The 20333-nt window shown below is 39.6% G+C and overlaps 1 protein-coding gene across 7 annotated transcripts in view; it reads right to left on the bottom strand.

Annotated features, from left to right (window-relative positions):
- Positions 1 to 20333, bottom strand: part of LOC103187169 (actin binding LIM protein family, member 2) — a 159918-nt gene that overhangs the window by 3137 nt on the left and 136448 nt on the right. For 6 of the 7 annotated variants that reach the window (XM_042345385.1, XM_007906553.2, XM_007906554.2 and 3 more), the window contains 4 exons: positions 20096 to 20154; positions 18285 to 18336; positions 18126 to 18133; positions 17352 to 17432 (listed from right to left, as the gene is read on the bottom strand). In XM_042345385.1, coding sequence (XP_042201319.1) covers positions 17352 to 17432; positions 18126 to 18133; positions 18285 to 18336; positions 20096 to 20154 — 200 coding nt within the window. The remainder of the gene's footprint in view (positions 1 to 17351; positions 17433 to 18125; positions 18134 to 18284; positions 18337 to 20095; positions 20155 to 20333) is intronic. The other variant, XM_042345389.1, reaches the window with a different exon arrangement.

Raw genomic sequence — 20333 nt, 5'->3', positions numbered from 1 at the left:
CTTTGTTCAGCTCCATTTGCTTCCTATCCCTCAGTAGATTGAATTCAACATTCTTGTTCTCACTTTCAAATGGCTCTATGACTCGCCTCATGCTACTGTACTTCTGCAACATCCTGCAAACCTACTGGTCCAGTCCCTCCCTCCTCTAAGCAAACACTGACCTGTGAAATGTCCCCTGCCCAAGCTGCCCGACTATCAGTGGGTGAGCCTTCAGCCCTTTCACCCCCACTAAATGGAACTCCATCCTGGGGTCCCTCCGCCTTGTCCCACCCCGGTTTCAGAACCTATCTTAAACCTATCTGTTTAATCGTACTATCAGCCACCTCTCCCCCTCAGCTGGGAAAAAGAGCACACTCTGGTTTGTGGCCTTTTCTGTGGCTCTCCATTAATATTACTTCATATTCTAATAGGGGTCAAATTTTACTCCCTTGAAACAAAGGACTTAGTTCCATCTGGTGGTCTGACTTATGTCACAGATCTTCTGAGAATCATCAAAATTAAGTTTGAGCTATAATCTTTGCCTCTCTAAGTGGGAGTTGAACAGTCACATTGTGGGACCTAGTAATCTGACTAAATCAATAATAAACAAATTCAGAAATAAATATCTATACAGAACTCCACCACCAAAGCTCACGAAAATAACAGATGGATACAACTAGTTTTTAAAAGACCAGTGTTGGGATTAAAGCGGTTGTCAGCAGTTGCAGTTGTTGCTCTGCTCGATGGAATCATTAAGTGACCATCTTGGTGAAAAACTTTAAATATAATTCTCATCACAATTTTAATCAATTATCAACAGTGGAAGCCTGCATACCAATGAAACTCCATTCATAATACAGTACAATGGTTGTGCAGTCTTGATCAGTTACAGTTATTCAGACTTCTGTTGTACATATGGTGATCCTTCCAATAAAATTCTAACTTAGCAAATTTCACTGTAAATAATATTTTGCTATAACAGATTAATCCAAGACATCGAGAGTTCAACCGACTGAAAACTCAGAATTAGGAATGCAGAGAAGTGTGACTAATTAAAACAGAATGAATTAGTTGTAGGAAGACAAAACATGGATCATATCAAATTCAACAGCACAGTCAGTGACACGGGATGTCACAATTGGGATTTAAAACAACAGCTGTGGGCTTCTCTATTTATAGATTCAATAAAACTCTTAAATTGGAATAACAGAACATTTACATTAAAATGACCAAAATCAGCAATGAACAAAGTTTGATCAAATTTGCGTAAATATAAATCCAATATATCTGCAGATGAGCATAACTGCAAATATCACAGGTTTACTGTAAGCACAGATTATATCCACATTTAAAAAAGAGACTTGATCTACTGTTGCAAGTCCTAATATACTGCTGTCTTACAGTATTATGATGTGTCTTATTTTTAATGACATTTTAATGACTTACACTTTAAGGATGGGCTTCATCTCGATTGCATTTGAAGATAACTAGAAATACATTTGTTTTTTACGAGTATGTTAAATTGACTCAACTTTACTGATCCTTATCACGGATTGCCTTATCATGCTATTGAGTCTCAAAATGCTTCACAAAATATATTGTAAAGTGAATTGTTTGTATTTCAAGCAAAATTAAGTATTTTGCTTGAACTACAGAGATAAGAAAGGCAGAAAATAAACCTAATAGTAACAAACTGCTGTCAACAATAGCAAGCCATTTAGGAACCACCAGAATCCCCCCAAAATAATCTATATTCAGGAAACACTTTGGAAAAGAAAATGACCTTAAATCGAGCAGAAAAAATATGCTTTCTTTGATTTTAATCAAAATAATTAATTGGTTTTCATGTTTTGTTAAGTTGCCTCCAAATTAGATCATCTTTTTGTTGTACTACAAAGTAGAAAATATATGAAGCTTTACATATAATCTGTATACAAGTAATCCCCTTCCTCCAATTCAGCAGTAATTTGATAAAAAACCAAACTATTTAAAGGGTGCAGTGCTATTAAAGGCACAACAAAAATAAACAATCCGCTGGTATCCTGACTATTATCCACTATACTATCCACAACAATATACGTGCATCATTACAAATTGGTTTTAAAAAGTAGCACAGAATTTCTAATCATTCAATCTTTCAGATCACAGTTCAGACCAATGTCTGAATAACACTCAGTCACTAAACAGCAGGCTTCGGTATCTATTTTCATGGCCACTTCAACAACCATTATGCACGCACATGAGCCTCTCATTATTACAATTCCCCTACTTATGCTGGCACTATTCCTTTGAGAATTAGCTGACCAAGATAGCACCTGGTAAGTACAATGCAGATTGATGCTGATACCAAACAAACAGCAATGACAGCGGATGTTATGCATGGTTCATAGCTGACAGCTGTCAAATCGGCTCCTATCTCAAACAGCTTAGAGATCACAAGAAACAAGTCATCTAGTATGTAGATCTATATATCTTTTTGGTGGGAGAGAAGACATAAAAAAATTATTACATAACCCATTTATTTCAGGTTATTCACTTTCTCTACAATAATCTATAGCAAATAAAAACAATTCATATTAAATTACGCAGAGCAGACGTTGACAGAATCGACATCAATAATGCAAATAGCACTGAAATCACTCACATTTCTCAAACCAAACAAATACAATTTTACATTCTAGGTCAGGATGTGTGTGACGGTGTTATAATGGATTGATCAGGCCCCACCTGGAGCACTGTGAACAATTATCGCTGTACAGACATCATGGGGTCTGATTTGTAAGATGTGGATAATTAATTAGAATCACTGAATCCCAGCTGAATTGGGATTGACTTTTTGGAACTTTACTTGAACACTGATCTCAGTTTCACCTTCCCTGAAGTCAGTTTTTTAGTGGAAGTTCAGACTATTAGCTGTGATGCGTTGGGATTCGGCATTTACAAATCCTTTTGTGAATTTTGCAAATTAGATATCCTTGGCATTGGAGGGGGTGTAGGGAAGGCAGTGTGTATTTTGTAGGCAAACACTACAACCAATTTGCATACGGTGACAATTAGCATTCTGGCCTGTGTGTCAGAACACTATGGATTCATGCCCCATGTCAGTACTTCAAACTCATATAGTCTAGGCTGACACTCCAATGTAACGCTAGTTTGGGGGCGGGGGGAGAAGGGGTGCAGCATTGTCAGGGGTCCCGTCCTTCGGATGAACCGAAGTTCCATCTGCCTGTTCAGTTGGATGTTAAAGGTCTCATGGCACTATTCAAAAGAGAATGATGTTTCTCCCGATGTCCTGGCCAACAACAGGTCATTCACTTCATGTCTGCGGGTCACTGGTATATGTAAATTGGGCTGTTTTTGCCCATAAAACACACAGTCACTGCACTTTACTGTATATCCCGTGAAGCATTTTGGGATGTTGCCAAATGTAAGATTTACTATTATTAATACGATTAATATGATTAAAGTGGTGGTAGGCTTGCATTGCCAATGTCACAATTGATAGATTTATGGTTTTCATTGGTTTAGAAATTGATTTACAAATGCTGGTGCCGATGTGGCGGGGGAAAGAACTTTAACAAACAAAATTAACTCTTAATGCCAAAGTCATTATACAAAATTAATTCCGCACAACAACAACTTGCACTTATATTGCATCCTCCACGCAGGGTAGTGTCTCAGAGCGCCTAACAATGGTGGATCCTGATTCCGAGCTGGCGGGGTGGGAGGTGGCTGTAAGCATGGTCGAACAGGAAGGTTTTCAGGCGGGACGTGAAAAAGGGGAGAGGGGGCAACGCGGAAGGATTGAGGGAGAGTATTCCAGACTTTCAGTGCATAGTGGCTGAAAGCCCGACCTCCGATGGTGGGGCGGAGGATGCGAGGGTTGAGCAGGAAGCCGGTGCCAGTTGAGTGGATCTTTTGAATAGTGGAGCTGGGGAGAACGTCGAGGAGTTCGTTGGAGTAATCCAGGCGGGAGGTGACAAACGCATGCACAAGAGTTTCGGCTGCAAATGGGGCAAGGAACGGTCGGAGGCAGGCAATGTGACGAAGGTGGAAGAAGGCGGTCTTGGTCAGGGACCCGATGTGGGGGAGGAAGAACAGCTGGGGGTTGAATCAGACACCCAGATTGTGCACTGGTTCTGTGAGTCTGAGAGAGAGCCCTGGGAGTTTGAGTTCAGATCCTCAGGAGTGAAGACGTTGACCGGAGCCAAGGAGTATGGCTTCCATCTTGTCCACATTCAGCTGCAGGAAGTTTACACTCATCCAGGCTTTGATGTTTGCCAGACAAACTGATAGAACATCAGCAGACCTGGAGTTGGTACTGGAGGAGGCAAAGTAGATTTGTGTGTCATCTGCATAAATGTGGAAGTTTACCCCACGTCTGAGGATGACATTGCCCAGAGGGAGCATATAGATAAGGAAAAGAAGAGCGCCAAGGATGGAGCCCTGGGGTACGCCGCAGGTGACCGGGCGGGGGTGGGAGGAGAAACCATTTGCTGAGATGAAATGGAGGTGGTTTGTTAAGTAGAACTCGAACAATGCGAGTGCGGTCCCACAAAGTTGGAGAGGGGGAGGCGGTGGAGGAGGATGGTGTGGTTGACTGTGTTGAATGCAGCAGAGAGATCCAGGAGGACGAGGAGGCAGAGGGAGTCCTGGTCACAGGTATAATAATAAAATAATCCTTGCATTTGTTATAGCGCTTTTCATGTCTTCTAGACATCTCAAAGCGCTTCACAGAATATGCTGTAAAGTGAATTGACCGTATATTTGTGGGTGAAACGTGGCAGCCAATTGCGCACAGCAGTGTCCCACAAACAGTCGTGGATTAAAAATGACCAATTTATTATTGTTTTGTTTTTTTGGAGGGATTATGATTAGGCGTGTGGAGTAAGGAAACTTGCCTAAGGTTTGGTTTTGATATCAGTTATGGTTTTGACATCTAGTCAAGTGTAATAAATTTTTCTTGGATCAATTATTATACAACAGCAAATGAGAGGTAAACATCAGTTGCAGTTCATTGGCAGCTGTCAGTTGATACTACACTTACACCTAATAAATTCCACTACTTAATGATAGAGCATTTCCAGTCGCACTGATGTATAACACTCTGGATCTTTGTTAATCACAGAGTTAGATAAACTAGTTTATTTTCTTCACCTGTAAAAAAAAAATCAGATACTGATTTACCCATTAAATGTATGCAGGTACAACCGGTGAAATATTATATTCTCTGTGATTTGGGGGAATGTGTTTTCTAGGGGTGCACCTGTTCCAAAGATTCCAAAGCTTTGGAATGGATTGCAGAGCTAGCACAACTACAATCACAACAGAACATGGCACTGCGAATCCACTCCCTACTTTTTAATAGCACTGACAACTTACACAGAAGGTGTGACAAAACTATATGTAGAAACCTGTTTGTTTATGCAACAGGCTGTTTAAGGGGCCAGCGAAACTCTTCTTTTTGTTGGTCAAAGTCATTACAATAGTAATTCTTGCATTAACATCTTGCAAAGCACTAAGATATCCTCCTGACATGAAAGGATATGTTAATTGTTAGGATTATTATTATTTACTTGGTACACCATGCCTTATCATGTTGTCATAACATCTTAAAACACTTCATGGGATTGACTGTAATGTATCGTGACTATGAAGGTGAATGTTGCAAGCAAATTGTGCGCAGCAATGTCCCACATAAAGCCATAAAGTGAATGACTAATTTTATCTGGAGGATTGCATTTTTACAAAGTATTTGGGTAAAGTATTATTGGCAAAATCTAAAACCACAGGTACTAATGAAAAGCCATTTAACAACAAAAAATGAAGGCAAGGAAATTGGAGGAAACTACATTTAACAGTAACATTTGTAAAATGCTTTGAGATGTTTTGATTTCAGGCATTGTATCAAATACAAGCAATATTATAAATCACTAATTGCAACTTCCGGTTTAGGAAAACCGAATTGCAATATTAGAGAACTGTGGTAAAGTCCAGCTTGTTTACAGATGTTTCTGGCTTAGCTTTTATTTTATTCAGAGTCTTCCAAAATGGAAGCTACAATTTCCAATGAATCTGGTTTGCAAATGTCACCCCTTTTGCAGCAAGTTTCTAAATGGCTCCTTCTACCAGTCACTGGCTGGTACAAACTTTTCGAGTTTGCATTCACGGTTGTTTCTCCTTATCACCCAATATCACATGCAATACACCTAGGTTGGGCAGGCTGGATTGTTAAAAAAANGCCACTTCTGTTTTGTCTGAAATGTAACTCCAATGTCAGAAAAAGATTTGTGAGTGAGGCAGGGAATTCTGGACCGTTTAATGCTGGCCTTTGGGTTTCTTGTCCTGATTTTTAAATGCCTCTATGGTCTTGCCCCAACCTACCTCTGCGGCTTCCTCTAACCCGACCAACCCAGCTGCTCCCTCCGTTCAGCGGGTACCGGCCTGCTTCACGTCCCTCACCTCACCTGCTCCATCATCTGGAGTCAGGCTTTCAGTAAATCTTAAACTCCATCCTGGAGTCCCTTCAACTCATCCGGTCACTTCAAGACCCTTCTCTTTCACTGTGTTTTGGCAATCTTCAATTCCCCCCCACACCCCACCCCCAGGTGCAAAGCCTGGATTGTCCAGTGCGTTGTCCTCCCAGCATGAAAGATGCTATATAAATCTGGATTTGTATTGTATTATATTGTAACTGTTCGTGATCATTTCACTGAGACAATCCAACCTGAAAAAAGAAAAGATTTTCAACACATCTATATATGGTGGATTCAGTCCATACAGTACCATGGAGGTAAAAGGCCAGCAATTTAACCAACTACAAATTTAATTTGATATCTTGCATTTTTTTTCAATTGGGAAAGTTTCTTTTTTCACGGCAGTTCCAAATCTTTTTCATATATTCTTTTCCACTAACATTTTATGGCGACCCCATAGTTTATTTCATAAAAACATGGTAAAAAAATGAAACGGCTATCATGTTTTTATATCATTCACAGATAGACTTTGCAATCAATTTCTCATTAGATGTTTTCACAGCTTCCTCCAGATGGAGAATGTCATTTTCCATCTGATTCCACCTAATTTAACATCTGGTGGAGGAACAATATCACTTCCAGCAGTGGAACGCGTTTGAGTGGGAAACCTGACTTAGAATTCTTACTCCTCATCACACTGGTCGGGGGCGGGGGTGGAGGTGGAGGGCTTGTTAAAAAAAATTAACAACCAATATTAGAATTCTGCATCTGAGCAACTAAGCCTTTTGGGCAAAACTCTGAATTTGCTCTACCAACACCAACAACAAATTAGTGGTTAGAGCACTCAACAACAACTTGCATTTATATGTCATCTCTCATGCAGGGTAGCGTCCCAGAGCACTTGCCTTGCAAGTGAGGGGACCTGGGTTCGATTCCTGGGCAGGGCAAAACTTTTGGCAAGTTCCCTTACTCCGTTTACCTAGCAGTAAGTAGGAACCCGGTTGTTAGTCGATTGGCGGATTGAATTTCTGGGGTAATAATGTCTTACAAAAATAATAATAATTTGATCACTCAATCTATGACTGTTTGTGGGATACTGCTGTGTGCAATTGGCTGCTGCGTTTTGCCCATAAAATACAAAGTCAATTCAATCTACAGTATGTTCTGTGAAGCTCTTTGAAACGTTTCAAAGACATGATAAGGCACTATATCAAATTCAACGATTATTATTATTAAATTGCATTTATGTAGTGCCTTTTGTATTAGGAGGTTATCCCGAGACACTGGACAGTGAAGGGTTTTCACCTCAGCAATGAGGTGGAGTTGGGAGGATGACCGAAGGAGAGGTCAAAAAGGAAGGTCTTGAAATGGGCATTGAAGAAGGCAGCGGATGAGGTGAGGCTGAGGAGCCCCGGCATCAATTTCCGGAGAGTTCCACAGAAAGGCTGAAGGTCTGACTACCGATGATGGGGCAGGCAGGGCAAAACATACAGAGTAGGCTAGTGCCCGCCGAACGGAGGGAGCAGACGGGTTAGTAATGTTTTAATAGATTGCTGAGGTAGGTAGAAGCAAGACCATGGACAGAGTTAAAAGTGGGAATGAGGAGCCAGTGATGCCAAGGGAAATGGGAATCAATGGAGCCAAGAAAGGTGATAATAGGCTTGTGTAACCTGAATGGTCTTGAGCTTTTGGAGGGAAGAGTTCGGAAGTCCGGTGAGCAGACAGTGGACGTAATCTAATGGACATGATGAAAGCATGGATGATGGTCTCAGTGCTTGAGGAGAGATGTATTGGCGGAGTCCGGCAATTTTGCGGAAGGTAAGTAAAGCTGAACCGCACACCGCGGTTCCACACTGGCTCCATGAGGTGGAGTGTGCATCTATGCATACGTCTAATGTAAGTAAGTTCAGGGTCCACATTCCAACTGTGCAATACGTGAACTTGCATTATAATGAAGGTTTCGCCCACAAAATACACAGTCACTAAGCTTTACAGTATATGCTGTGAAGTGCTTTGAGACTTCTTGAAGACACGATAATGCAAGGATTATTATTAAAATGAAGCATGTTATATTGTAGTTTAAAGAATAGAAAGATTCTTAAAGAATAGGCACTCTTTGTCAAGGGCAGGTTTTGTGTGCGATTTAGATTCACATCACACTGCGCAGCTCAGCTTTACCATGGATAATCATGGGCTTTTTGTGGCAATTAACTGTGAAAAGTACAATGTGAACACATCTTAAAATTATCTAGAATGTTTTGTAGCTATCAGTAAAAGAGGAATGCATCCATTTTACTGTAATATCAAGGTGAACATTGAAATACTTCTTAATGGTTTTGATGTGATACACATTTGAGTAGAAACATCACATTCTTCACCCCTTAAACCGTTGCTCTTAAACATTTCTCTAAAGCAAAACAATATTGTGTTTAAGAATAAATCCAGTTATTGTCACTTCAATCTTCATGTCTTTTTTGAGAGTGAATTGAAAGCTCAACACTATTTGTAAAAGTACTGGGTCCTCCAGGATAATAATGGTGGGACATGACTTTGTTTCTCTATAATACAGATACACTGTGCAAATTAATACTGTCAGTTCCCACTTTACAGTGCGTCAACAAAGGGACAGCAAACTGATGTGTCAGCTGTTTTCAATCAAAAGCACATTTTTTGGCAACAAATGGTACATTTTAACAGTTACATTTCTTATTTTTATAATATAATTTTTAACTGTACTTTCCCCAGTCTGTGAAAAATACATTTCATCACAAGACAGCAAAAGCCAAGGGTCCAAAAGTAATACCTCTAAATCCAAGATACTATCACAACATAGGTATTAAAGTAAACCCTTTTATTGTATCACTTTAGATAATCCTGTCTGCAGTTTTAGTCAAAACCTCAGTGTACAATAGTCACAGAAATGTTCTTGTCTAATGTTTTGGCAATTGGCTGAAGCTTGCATGATTTGCCTGAAAGAGATGTTATCTATTTTTGTCTTGGCAAAGAGGGGTTACTCTCTTGTGGATGCTGCAGCGATGGAAATCCATTTAACAGGAATGATACCAGGGCGCTGGGCAATGCTCTCAAATCCCACTCCTAGCCTTGCCAGCAGGAGAAGGTGCCAGTGCGAGGCCAGGCACTCCCCGGAGTGAGAAAAAATATCAGATGCTTGGGAGCATCATTGGCAGAGAACCCGATACAGCTGCAAAGCAGGCAGAAAGCTGAAGATAGGAAAGGCAGAATATCTTTTACAAATAATTTGGACTCCAAAAAAAATAACTTTGTGCTGAACCAAATATTGGTTTAATATTTGGTAAAGAGCTAGGAGTGTCAGTTAGAGTGAGGTCACACTCAATCTAGAAGTGTTCGAATTAAAATTGTAAAATTGTAATCCAACCAGATGTGGCATAAGCCTGTATCCCTCTGCAGACTCCTAAAGCATAATCAGAGCCTTGCTGCATTGCACCTCAGCTTTGCCAGAATCTTTACATCCTCACCCCATTGAACAAAGCTTCCTCACATTAACAATCTCGTCTTTTCCTCCTTTATATTCTCAGAGTTTGCAGCAGTTAATATAATCTTTCCATAATTATAGGGTGAAAATGCAATATTTCTTTGCAGACTTACCACACTGAATCTAAATCCATTAAGAATCATCACACTTTCATCACTTGTGATGAATTAATAGGGTGGGTGTTGTTGAATAATTGATTGACTTGATACTGAGGTTTCCGTCCCAGATTCACATTTGGTTGATATTGAATCTGGTACTGATTTCCTGTTTCACTGTGTGGGCCAACTCTGATCAAGAGCTAGGAGTGTTAGCTACAGTTACAATACAATTTATATTTATATAGTGCCAAAGCCTCAATGAGTAGGGTGGTCCTAACTGGACAAGCAACGGGAAGCTTGCCAGACAGTGCTTTCAATGGCAAGCTGTACGGTTTTAGCTGGTTAAACTCCAATAATGCTCCAATGCACATTATCGGATCCCCAAGCCTTGGCTCTTGCCAACTGGGCCGAATACTCTTTTCAATTAGGCAGACAGCGTATGTGCCCTGTGCATTCCATTCCAGACATTGGAACTTGCATGTGTCGGTGGCATGCATGGAACTGTGTCTGGTTCGATACTCTTAAGCATGGAGATGGATTTCTTCGTATGGTAGATACAATTATATAGTGCCTCCTACATTGGCAGGATATCTGCAAAACAGTTTACGCATCTGACTGGGTATCAGAGCCAGATTGGGGGGAGGGGAAAGATGAGCAAAAGCCGGGTCAGCTTAAGGGTTTGAGAGTGCGGCGGGAGGAGTCGAGTCAGTGGGTCTTCGGGATGATGTTTCAGTGAGCACACGTTCAGGATAAATAACTGCATTGTTTAGACCTCAGGATTAATAGGATGAGTGAAAGGATGAACTGATAGAGTTCTTTACAATTATGAAGGGTTTTGATATTGTTATTAAGGGGAAATTATTTCCATGGGTCGGTAAACCAATGACAAGTGGGAGTCACTTTAAGATAATTAGAAACTGACCGAAGAGAGCGATCTGGAGGATTGTTTTACACAGAGGGTTGCTTGGATACGGAATATTCTGCTGAGGGCGAGGGACAAGGGAGGGACAACATTAGCTTTCAAGGGGGAACTAGATAGATATCTAAAAAGGAATACTTTGTGGTGCTATGGGACATGGGACTGAATCAAATGTTCTTTCAATGACACAGTTGGCCGAAAGGCCTCCTCATGCACTCTAAATATCAATGGTTCTACAGTTTGATCAAAATGACCTAATTTGACTAAATCTTCAATTTTGATGTAAGTGTCTGAAAAATGAGAGAAAGTCACAAGAGAAATTAGTCTGTAGTTGTAGAACACGATAAAAGGGAATTCTAGGTTAGTTTGTATTACGTACAAGGTACCAGGTGCCGCACTGGCTCAGTTGATAACAATAAAAAATAATCATTCTTGGCTCTGAATCAGAAGGTTGTGTTTCAAGCCCCACTTTGACTGACACTCCACTGCAGTGCTGAGAATGTGCTGCATTTTTGGAGCTGCTGTGCTTTGGATGAGAGTTAAACTGAGATCCTGTCTACCTGTTCAGATGGACATTAATTATCCCTTAACACGTTTCAAAAAGAGATGAGTGCCTCCTGATATTCTGGCCAATAAATCACCAGATAAAATTGGTCATTTACTTCATAATTCTTTTGTGGGACATTGCTGTATGCACAATGCTAATAATAACAATAAAAAATAATCATCACCATAATCATTATATTTGGTATAGCAGCTTTCGCATCAGGAGGATGTCCCAAAGCACTTCACAGGGTACACTGTAAATTATGTGCAATTTGCACCCAACAATTTCCCACAAACATGAAGTGAATAACCAATTTTATTTGGGGAATGTTCATCTACAAATACAGTCACTTCACCTGAAAGAAAAACTCTGAGACAGTGATAAGGCACTGTCTCAAATATAATAAGATACAAGGGAGGCATTCATTTTTATATTGAGAAAACAAGCTGAAGGGTAAGACACCGTCAAAGTTGAAAAGAGAAGGGCATACGAGTCAAATCTTTGTGTCACCTTGGCTCACTTGATGGCATTCTTGCCTCTGGGTTTGAAGGGTGTGAGTTTATAACAATAATAATAATAATAATAATCCTTGCATTTGATATAGCGCTTTTCACGTCGGGAGGACGTCCCAAAGCGCTTCACAGAACACACTGTAAAGTGAATTGACTGTATGTTTGTGGGCGAACGTGGCAGCCAATTGCGCACAGCAATGTCCCACAAACAGTCGTAGATTGAAAATGACCAATTTATTATTGTTTACGGTTTTGGAGGGATTATTATTAGGCGTGTGGAGTAAGGAAACTTGCCCAAGGTTTCGCCCTCTGCCTGGAATTGAATTCAGGTCTCTCGCTTGCAAAGCGAGTGCTCTAACCACTGAGCTACAGGACTCCACAAGTTTAAGCCTCATATCAGGACAATGAGCTAATATTCTAGGCTTAATTCCCATTGGGACGTCCTCCCGACGTGAAAAGCGCTATATCAAATGCAAGAATTATTATTATTATTATTGCTGTACTCAGGTAGATATTAAACTGAGATCCTATTTGTTTCAGATGAGTGTTAAAGATCCCATGATACTATTTGAAAAGTTAAGTTTCTTACATCATCCTAGCCAACAATCCTCCACATAAATTCACCTTTCAACAACTATGGCTGATTGTGTGATCTGCTGTGTGCAAATTGGTTGCCCAGTTTTCAACAGTCACTACACTTTACAGCAATTTCACACAAAGCTCTTTGAGACATTTCGACTTTATATGCGGTCTATTTATAGATTGTAGAAAGAAAAGAAACTTATATACAAAGGGAGATGCTTTCATTCATGCTTTCAGTGATTTCTTTAGCGAAAATGTTGAATTTGTTGTTATTGTATTATTTCTTTAAACACAATGCAAAGACCAATCACAAAATGTTACATAGTATTACATAGAATCATAGAATGATGTAGCACAGAATCAGGCCATTCAGCCCAATTAGTCCATGCTGGGTGCTAAATTGATGGCCGTTTAAATGTTAAGATGGAAAATGGTATTTGAAATATATTGATAATTGTCGGAACATCCTAAAATGATGATATTTTGCTGAATTGTTAAATCAAATGCTGATATCATTCTGGAAGAGCTGAAGCTTGCGAAGAGTGCCACCTGCTGATAGTATCCTGTCAAGCAGTCATGTGCCTCAAAGAAGCAGAAAAACCACATTATTATACACAAACAGTGCTTTTGATGACATGCTGACAGCTTTTAGCTGGTTAAACTCCAGCAAACCCCAATGCATTGGCTTTTTCTACACTGCACCTAATACTCTCCAGAATTAGATAAGAAGGTGAATCCCTCCAGTAAGAAAGTCTGTATTTCTTTCTAGACACACAGAAGATTTCCATGTTTCGCTGCCATGCATATGTGGAACTCAGTCTGGTTTGAATACTCTTAAGCACAGTGATGGATTTCCATATGTGGCAGATACTAAGCGGACCACATAAAAATCTGACTGGAACTGCAAGTTCAGCCTAGAGTATCACCTCTCATGTGTAGGAAACAATTATAGGGTGAGATCACAGGAGAGAGGCAAGGCAAAAGAACATATGGTCGTTCCCTGACACGAGTTATCTTAATAAAAAAGGACGGATTGGGGAATTTTAAAACTTGTCTGGGGATAGGATCTAGACAGCGTTGAAAGAGTTTACAGAACATACCAATAAGAAACTTCAGGAAAATATCTGATAATTGACGAAGACCAAAGACCAACCAAATTAAACCTTGACTGATCCCACAAATAATGTCACTGTCACAACCTTTTTGTCATAAGTGTTACAAATTCCTACAAGAAATAACCGAAGAGAGAAAAATAAGGTTCACAATTTTCAAATTTTACGACTAACCCAAAGTCTGGTAATATCCCAGAAATTACTTCATGGTTGAATAAGTCAAAATACTGTATCTACACAAGGGTCGTGTGGTTTAAAGCAATGTTTGAGAGAGCATAGTGAAGGACAAATGAAATGCACCACCATTTGATTTTTATTGGAATGTAAATTGAGTGCACTGAATGACACCCATTTTTCTAAGTGGCCACTTTCCATCTCTTTCCCCATATCTCTTAATGTTTGTTTTGCTAATGTAGTGCGTCACAGAATGTTACAAAATTTGTTTTTTGATTGAACAAAAGGCACTTAAATTGCAGTAGTTTCTGATACATTCAAGTTTGTATTTTCTCCAACAGAGTGTGTCAATTGGGAAAGTAAATTGATATTTCAAAGAGACTGGCGATGTGGAAAATTAAATGTTACTTTGGTACTCTTCTGGGACTGGGGTTAACAGACACCTGCTGGGCATCTAATGCTAGAACTGAATTGGAAATGGTTGACACTGACTTTGACAAGGCAGGCATGTTTTGACAGTTGTTCTGGGTAAACCCAGAATGCTGTAGACCACTAGATCATCAAGCCAGCTGGTACATCACAAGTAAAGGTAAAGGTCCTGTAAAGGTCTTCCTACCACATTGAAGGTAGATGTCCATCAGTTAGTTGATGAGGCAACTCTGAGGGTTGCGATGACAGCTGCTGGAAGTTATTACCTGAAGTCTGAGTTTGTGAACATACATTTATACATCCAGCGCTTGATTGGAAATGCAGAGAGGTAAGAATCTGCTGCTTAAGCTCTGTACCTCCAACTTGTGGAATCGTTGCTCATTGGAAAGGATGTGTGTCCCAGCTGCAGGCAGCGGCTGGTGGCAATGCTCTCACACGTTTGATTTTATATCCATTAATATAAAATATGAACATCAATTAATGAGAATAAACTATATGGAGTTCTGTAGCTCAGTAGTTAGAGCACTTGCCTCGCAAGCGAGAGACCTGGGTTCGTTTCCCGGAAGGGCAAAACCTTGGGCAAGTTTCCTTACTCCACACACCTAATAATAATCCCTCAAGAAAAAAAAACAATAATAATTTGGTCACTCAATCCAGGACTGTTTATGGGACACTGTTGTGTGCAATTGGCTGCCGCGTTTTGCCCACAAACATACGGTCAATTCACTTTACAGTATATTCTGTGCAGTGCTTTGAGACGTCTAGAAGACGTGAAAAGCACTATATCAAATGCAAGGATTATTATTATCTATGGCATAATAATATTGTCCCTTAAAATGAAATATTATTGCCCCTTAAAATAGATGGATTTCTTAAAATTCACAAATCACAAAGATCTTCAAAAATATTGAAACGTTTAGGGAAACAATAGATGGTATAACAAGATTTAACCAGCAGGGAGCAGCAATATACTCTACGGATAACACCAGGAAAAGAACACACCACTTCTAAAACCTAGGAGGAGTGCTCAAGCAGAGAGCAAACCTGACAAATGTCACTGATTAAAAGTGTCACACAATCAATAACTACTTTCAAGTAAATTATTCATCTTTATAGATATATATATATGTAGAGAGAGAGAGTTCTGCTGTTCACAAGCTGTGTCTAACATTAGAAAGCAAAGGCAAGCTTGATATCTAGCAGGACTGCTCCACCTAGTTTGGCTTTGATTTACAGCATTCAGGACACTATCATGTCAATGTCCAATGGTAATAATTTATAATCCCTCCAACCTCTATTTCTTTCTAGCTGTTGACAGCTACAGTAAAACCTGGAATCACTTTACATCCTTTTGTGCTATTAGTACCATCTGAATGTGTGCAGGCAAGAGAAGAGTCACATTTTTCTGAAATGGATCAGCTCTGCACATTCAGATTGTCCCTATTATTTCTGCAAGTGTACTGATCCAACCTGGTCAATATGGATCACATTCAGTTAGAAACCTATCCCTCTCTATGGGGAATGGGCAGGGTAAGCAGTTGCTGCTGAAGAAAACTATGTTGAATCTGTGGTTGATATAATTAGCGACCTTGCTGGTGTGGAATTCAAGTGGTCTGAGATGCTACCTTGTGTGAGGGGCACTATATAAATGCAGGTTGTTGGAATAAGGGTATCCAATTATAAGTGAACACTATCAGGGTCAGTAACTTTATGACCATTGGGAATATGCTCCTTTAAGTATAAGCAGCATTGGCTATAGCTTCCTTAATCCTGGGGAATCCATACAAAACAGCTTTAAATGTGGTCCAATGCATCTATGCACATTCTTGCCAACACAGAAACTACATAACGCATATCCCTCTTGTCACGCGGACCAAATTATAGAACGTATGGCTGCAGTACTGTTTGTCATGATATTTTATTCTATTAAATACATTTTTTTATTTGTTTGAAAGATGACTGCAGTTTTCTCTAGGGTAAATAAAACCATTAACTTTGTGAGTCACAACACGATCCAAATATCAGATCTATCATTTGCTTTGGCTAAAACTGTTAATGGTAGTCCATCTGCTTTTCCATTACACAGAGCAGTAATAGTAATCAAGTGGGTAAATTACTTTGGGTCTGTTTACATAATTATTGTGTTAACAGTATTAAGATTGAAGGTTATCAAACCGAATTAGACTTGAAATTTTTTTCCGCTTGCTAATGATTGAAGAAAAAAAAAGTATCATATTGACTTATCTTGTTTCCCTGAATGTCAGTGATCTACACTCAAAGCTCTGGACCTTTTATTGAGTTGTAATGCTGTGTTTGTACGATTAACAGAGAAGCTGCTTCACTCCCAGCAGTGGAGTGTAGAGTGAACCCTGATATTTTACCTCCTGTTCTGAATCAGGGCTATGAAAAAACAACCATGCAACATCTATGCAGAATACCAACGTGTTTTACTATTGCTGAAGTGGTAGTTGCATGATCAGCCTTTACCAACATTAAAAAGAAGTTCTTGTTGAAAGTAAGACCCCAGAAGTTCAATGCACCATCTGGGAACTTTCTGCAATCAAATGGAGAAGTCAGCCCAGGGTGAATCACGCCAGTTGTATTTGTACTGTTGGCAAGCACAAATTCCCTCTTCCTGAGACTAACTCCTCCAATGTCAGATCCGAGTTCATTGTGACTTAATATGTACTGTATCTTTGGAACTACATCAATTTGCCAGCACACTCGCAGTATAAACAGGGTATCACTGAAAATAAGCAAGTTGACCTACCGTATAAATTGGAATGATTTTCCCAAGCTATCCTGCCAAGTAGCTTGGATGGATGCACAATCATTAGTGCTTGCAGAGTTGAAATAAACACAATATCGATCACTCACAAATAAATCTTGCAGCCATCTCACACGGTGGACACCGCACAAGATGAAAGGAAAAAAATCTTTCTTTTTGCCAAAAGAAAATATAAAATATAAAATTTTATCGGTGCTTCACTCACACTGGAGCGTTCTTACCTCCAGTCTGGTTCTGTCCACATCTTTTGGAAGTTTGACACGAGCTTTCAAAGTAACAGCTAACATTTCATAAGGATAAACCTGCAACAAATAAAAGAACCTTAACGGTTGATACATTTGATTAGTCTCCACATCCTTCATTTTGGACATAAGGTTTGGATTACAGTTATTTTCTGTCATCTTCAACCCATTTCTTCTTTTATTCCTAGGAATTCTACTGGGGGAGTCTTGGAGTGTTGGCTTATTGGCCTTCAATGACAGTGTAGAATTGTTTAAAAAAGTAAGGGAGCTGTTTACTGTTCACATCTGTCTATCGCAACTATTTATCAGGTTAGGGCAGCTTCCCTTCCCCCAGATTGTCTCCCCTTATTGCTCCCTTTGAGGCTGAATTATAACCAAACCATTAGTTTTTCAACCAAATATGACACAGGCTTGCTCTAAGTGGTCATTCTCAGCTGTTCCATTCAGGGGAAGACAATGAGCAGAAATTTAGAGCATTGAAAAGAAGTGGTTCACTCCAGATCAGAGGCATTCAAGCCTGTCCATGACAGGAAATCCACATTTAACACAATTACCAGGTACAGCATGCTTTTGCATTAAATATCAATATCATGCATGCATGCTCTACATTTAGTAGTCTTTGTACATAAATGAAATGCCCTCACCGTTCAACACAGAAAAAAGAACACAAAGGAAATAAGACAGAAATGTTAACCTGCTCAGGTGCGCAATGGTAGGACTCAAGTTTATTAACCTGAGTCACGTCCTTCTTACCTTGTATTCTGCAAAGAGGAAGGAAAAGAGAGTATTGAATTTCAGTGATATTGTAAGACTTCTTTTAAAACAACAAACAAATTAACTCAAAAGATTAGTTATGAGTAAATTTAGGTCACATTACTGTGCTGGCAAAAGTGCTAAAAATAGGTTCCTCACCTCGCATTCCCCAACTGGTATCGTGATCTGACTCGTAGTGGGGAAAATCTGCCTAGTGGAGAGGGAACACTAGAATAAATGTCTGAGAAACATTTACTGACACCACAAACTACATTATGGGGTGGGTGAATTCAGGCACTGTTCACGAGATGAGGCATAATTACAAGTGTACGAGGAGAACTTCTCTACAGCGAGCCAATGATGACTCCTCCGCCCCATAAGTGGCTTCTTATTATACCTGCAAAGTTCCATTTTTTACTATGTTTATTGTACTTCATTATATATTCAAGTCAGTTTCTAGGAACCAAAGTTCAGCATTCACCTCTGGATACAGAGAGGTACCAGCCTTTACATGTGGTGTATGTGCTGCGGTCTTCAGTCACTGAAACCAAGAAGGTCTGACATTCAATCCCTGGTTTGTGTTGAGTTACTTGATTCAGTCGGGACTTTGCTCGTGGAACAGAACGGGGTTTATAAGGAACATCAATAAGCAGGATTGTGGTCCTGACACAGTAATCTTTCCCCCGACTTTGGACACAGTGCTCTCAGAACTGTTGTCTACTCTCAGTTGTGCAGAGCTATATGATAACACAGAATTGTCACTGACTTGAGACCCATTTGGCTTTATCTCTACTCTTCCCATACAATTCACCGTTGGTGGAAGACATCAGTTTAAGTTGTCCACTTGAAGGAACACAACAACAGTGTCTGTTGAATCACGAGTGTCCATAAGCAACCTCCAAGAATAGTTGATATGTGTCCTACTATGCATATATATCTTTCACTCTAGACCGCATCCACTTGGATGTAAAATGACATGGAGTTATATAATATTAAAGAGCAAGAAAAGTAGGCGACTATATCCAGTCTTTGCAGAAGATTTATGCACCAGGCTTAAGTAACCAATTCAAAGCATAATCATCTCTTTCTGGACAAGCACTTCCATCAATGCTCCTCAACCAGTCAGTTGATAAAGATGTTCTTCCTATTTCATTCGCTCCACACTCTCTATATGGGATACATACTGTTGTTACCTAATAGTATGGAAATGGCAAGTTTCTTCCTGAAAACCGGCAAAGAACAGCCATAAAGAATCTTTCTGTTTACTGGGCTTTTGTTCATGCTGAAACTGGGAGAGAGAGAAATGTGTTTCCTCCCCAACAAAGATCATTTAATTCTCATAATACTCAGCTTTCAGCTTTGGATCCTGGCTTAATTTCTCGAGTATGTGAACAATTCTTGCCAGCAGGGGATTGCAGAATACTCTATAGATACCATGGTATTTATTTTAAGTAGCATCATTTCCACTGGTTTGCAGCAGGTTTATTGTATCTCATTTCAATAAATAAAAGCAGCGATCTCCCAGAGCCAAACACAGTGTCCTATGGGATAAAACTACTACAGTTTGTAATTTTGTTAAAAAAATGTCAAACATCAAACATCTTCCAGACTGTGATATTGGTCCTACATACTGTACTAGTGCCTTAGGATGTCCTCCTGATATGATTTAAATGTGTACATGCTTTAAAAGTGTACATTTGTTGTTGTATGTACATGATTTACTATATATTCCCACTGACAATATAGTTAATGGACACTGTATTAATAGGAACTAGACTGTTTTCTTTGCAAAAGGCTACTGCTGTACAGTGATCTCCAAATTGGAAAGGTGTAGAGTTTGTCCGTATTAAAACAAAGCACTGAACTTCCAGGGGGTTTCATTCAGTGCTTATGCAAATCAATTAATATTCTAGTCATTTGAGGGTAATAATTTACGCTATATTTTATTTTTAAATGTAAATCTCCTTTACCTTGTGTAATCCATTTTTTCCATAACCGGGAAGGGAAGCGGATTTGGAGTGAGGGATTCCTGTAACAAAGCAAGCTTGATTTAGTCAACCAGGGCACCACTACTTGCTTTAATTTAGATCTCAAGAGGTTAAACCCCATTTCATGAGATTTGTGCGCAATTGGCTACCTTGTTTCTCCCATAAAACACAGTCATTATACTTTACAGTATATTCTGTGAAGCGCTTTGAGACGTCTCAA

The sequence above is a fragment of the Callorhinchus milii genome, unplaced genomic scaffold, assembly GCF_018977255.1.
Source record: "Callorhinchus milii isolate IMCB2004 unplaced genomic scaffold, IMCB_Cmil_1.0 Scaffold44, whole genome shotgun sequence".
Lineage (NCBI taxonomy): Eukaryota > Metazoa > Chordata > Chondrichthyes > Chimaeriformes > Callorhinchidae > Callorhinchus > Callorhinchus milii.
This window is presented reverse-complemented; position numbering and strand designations above follow the sequence as displayed.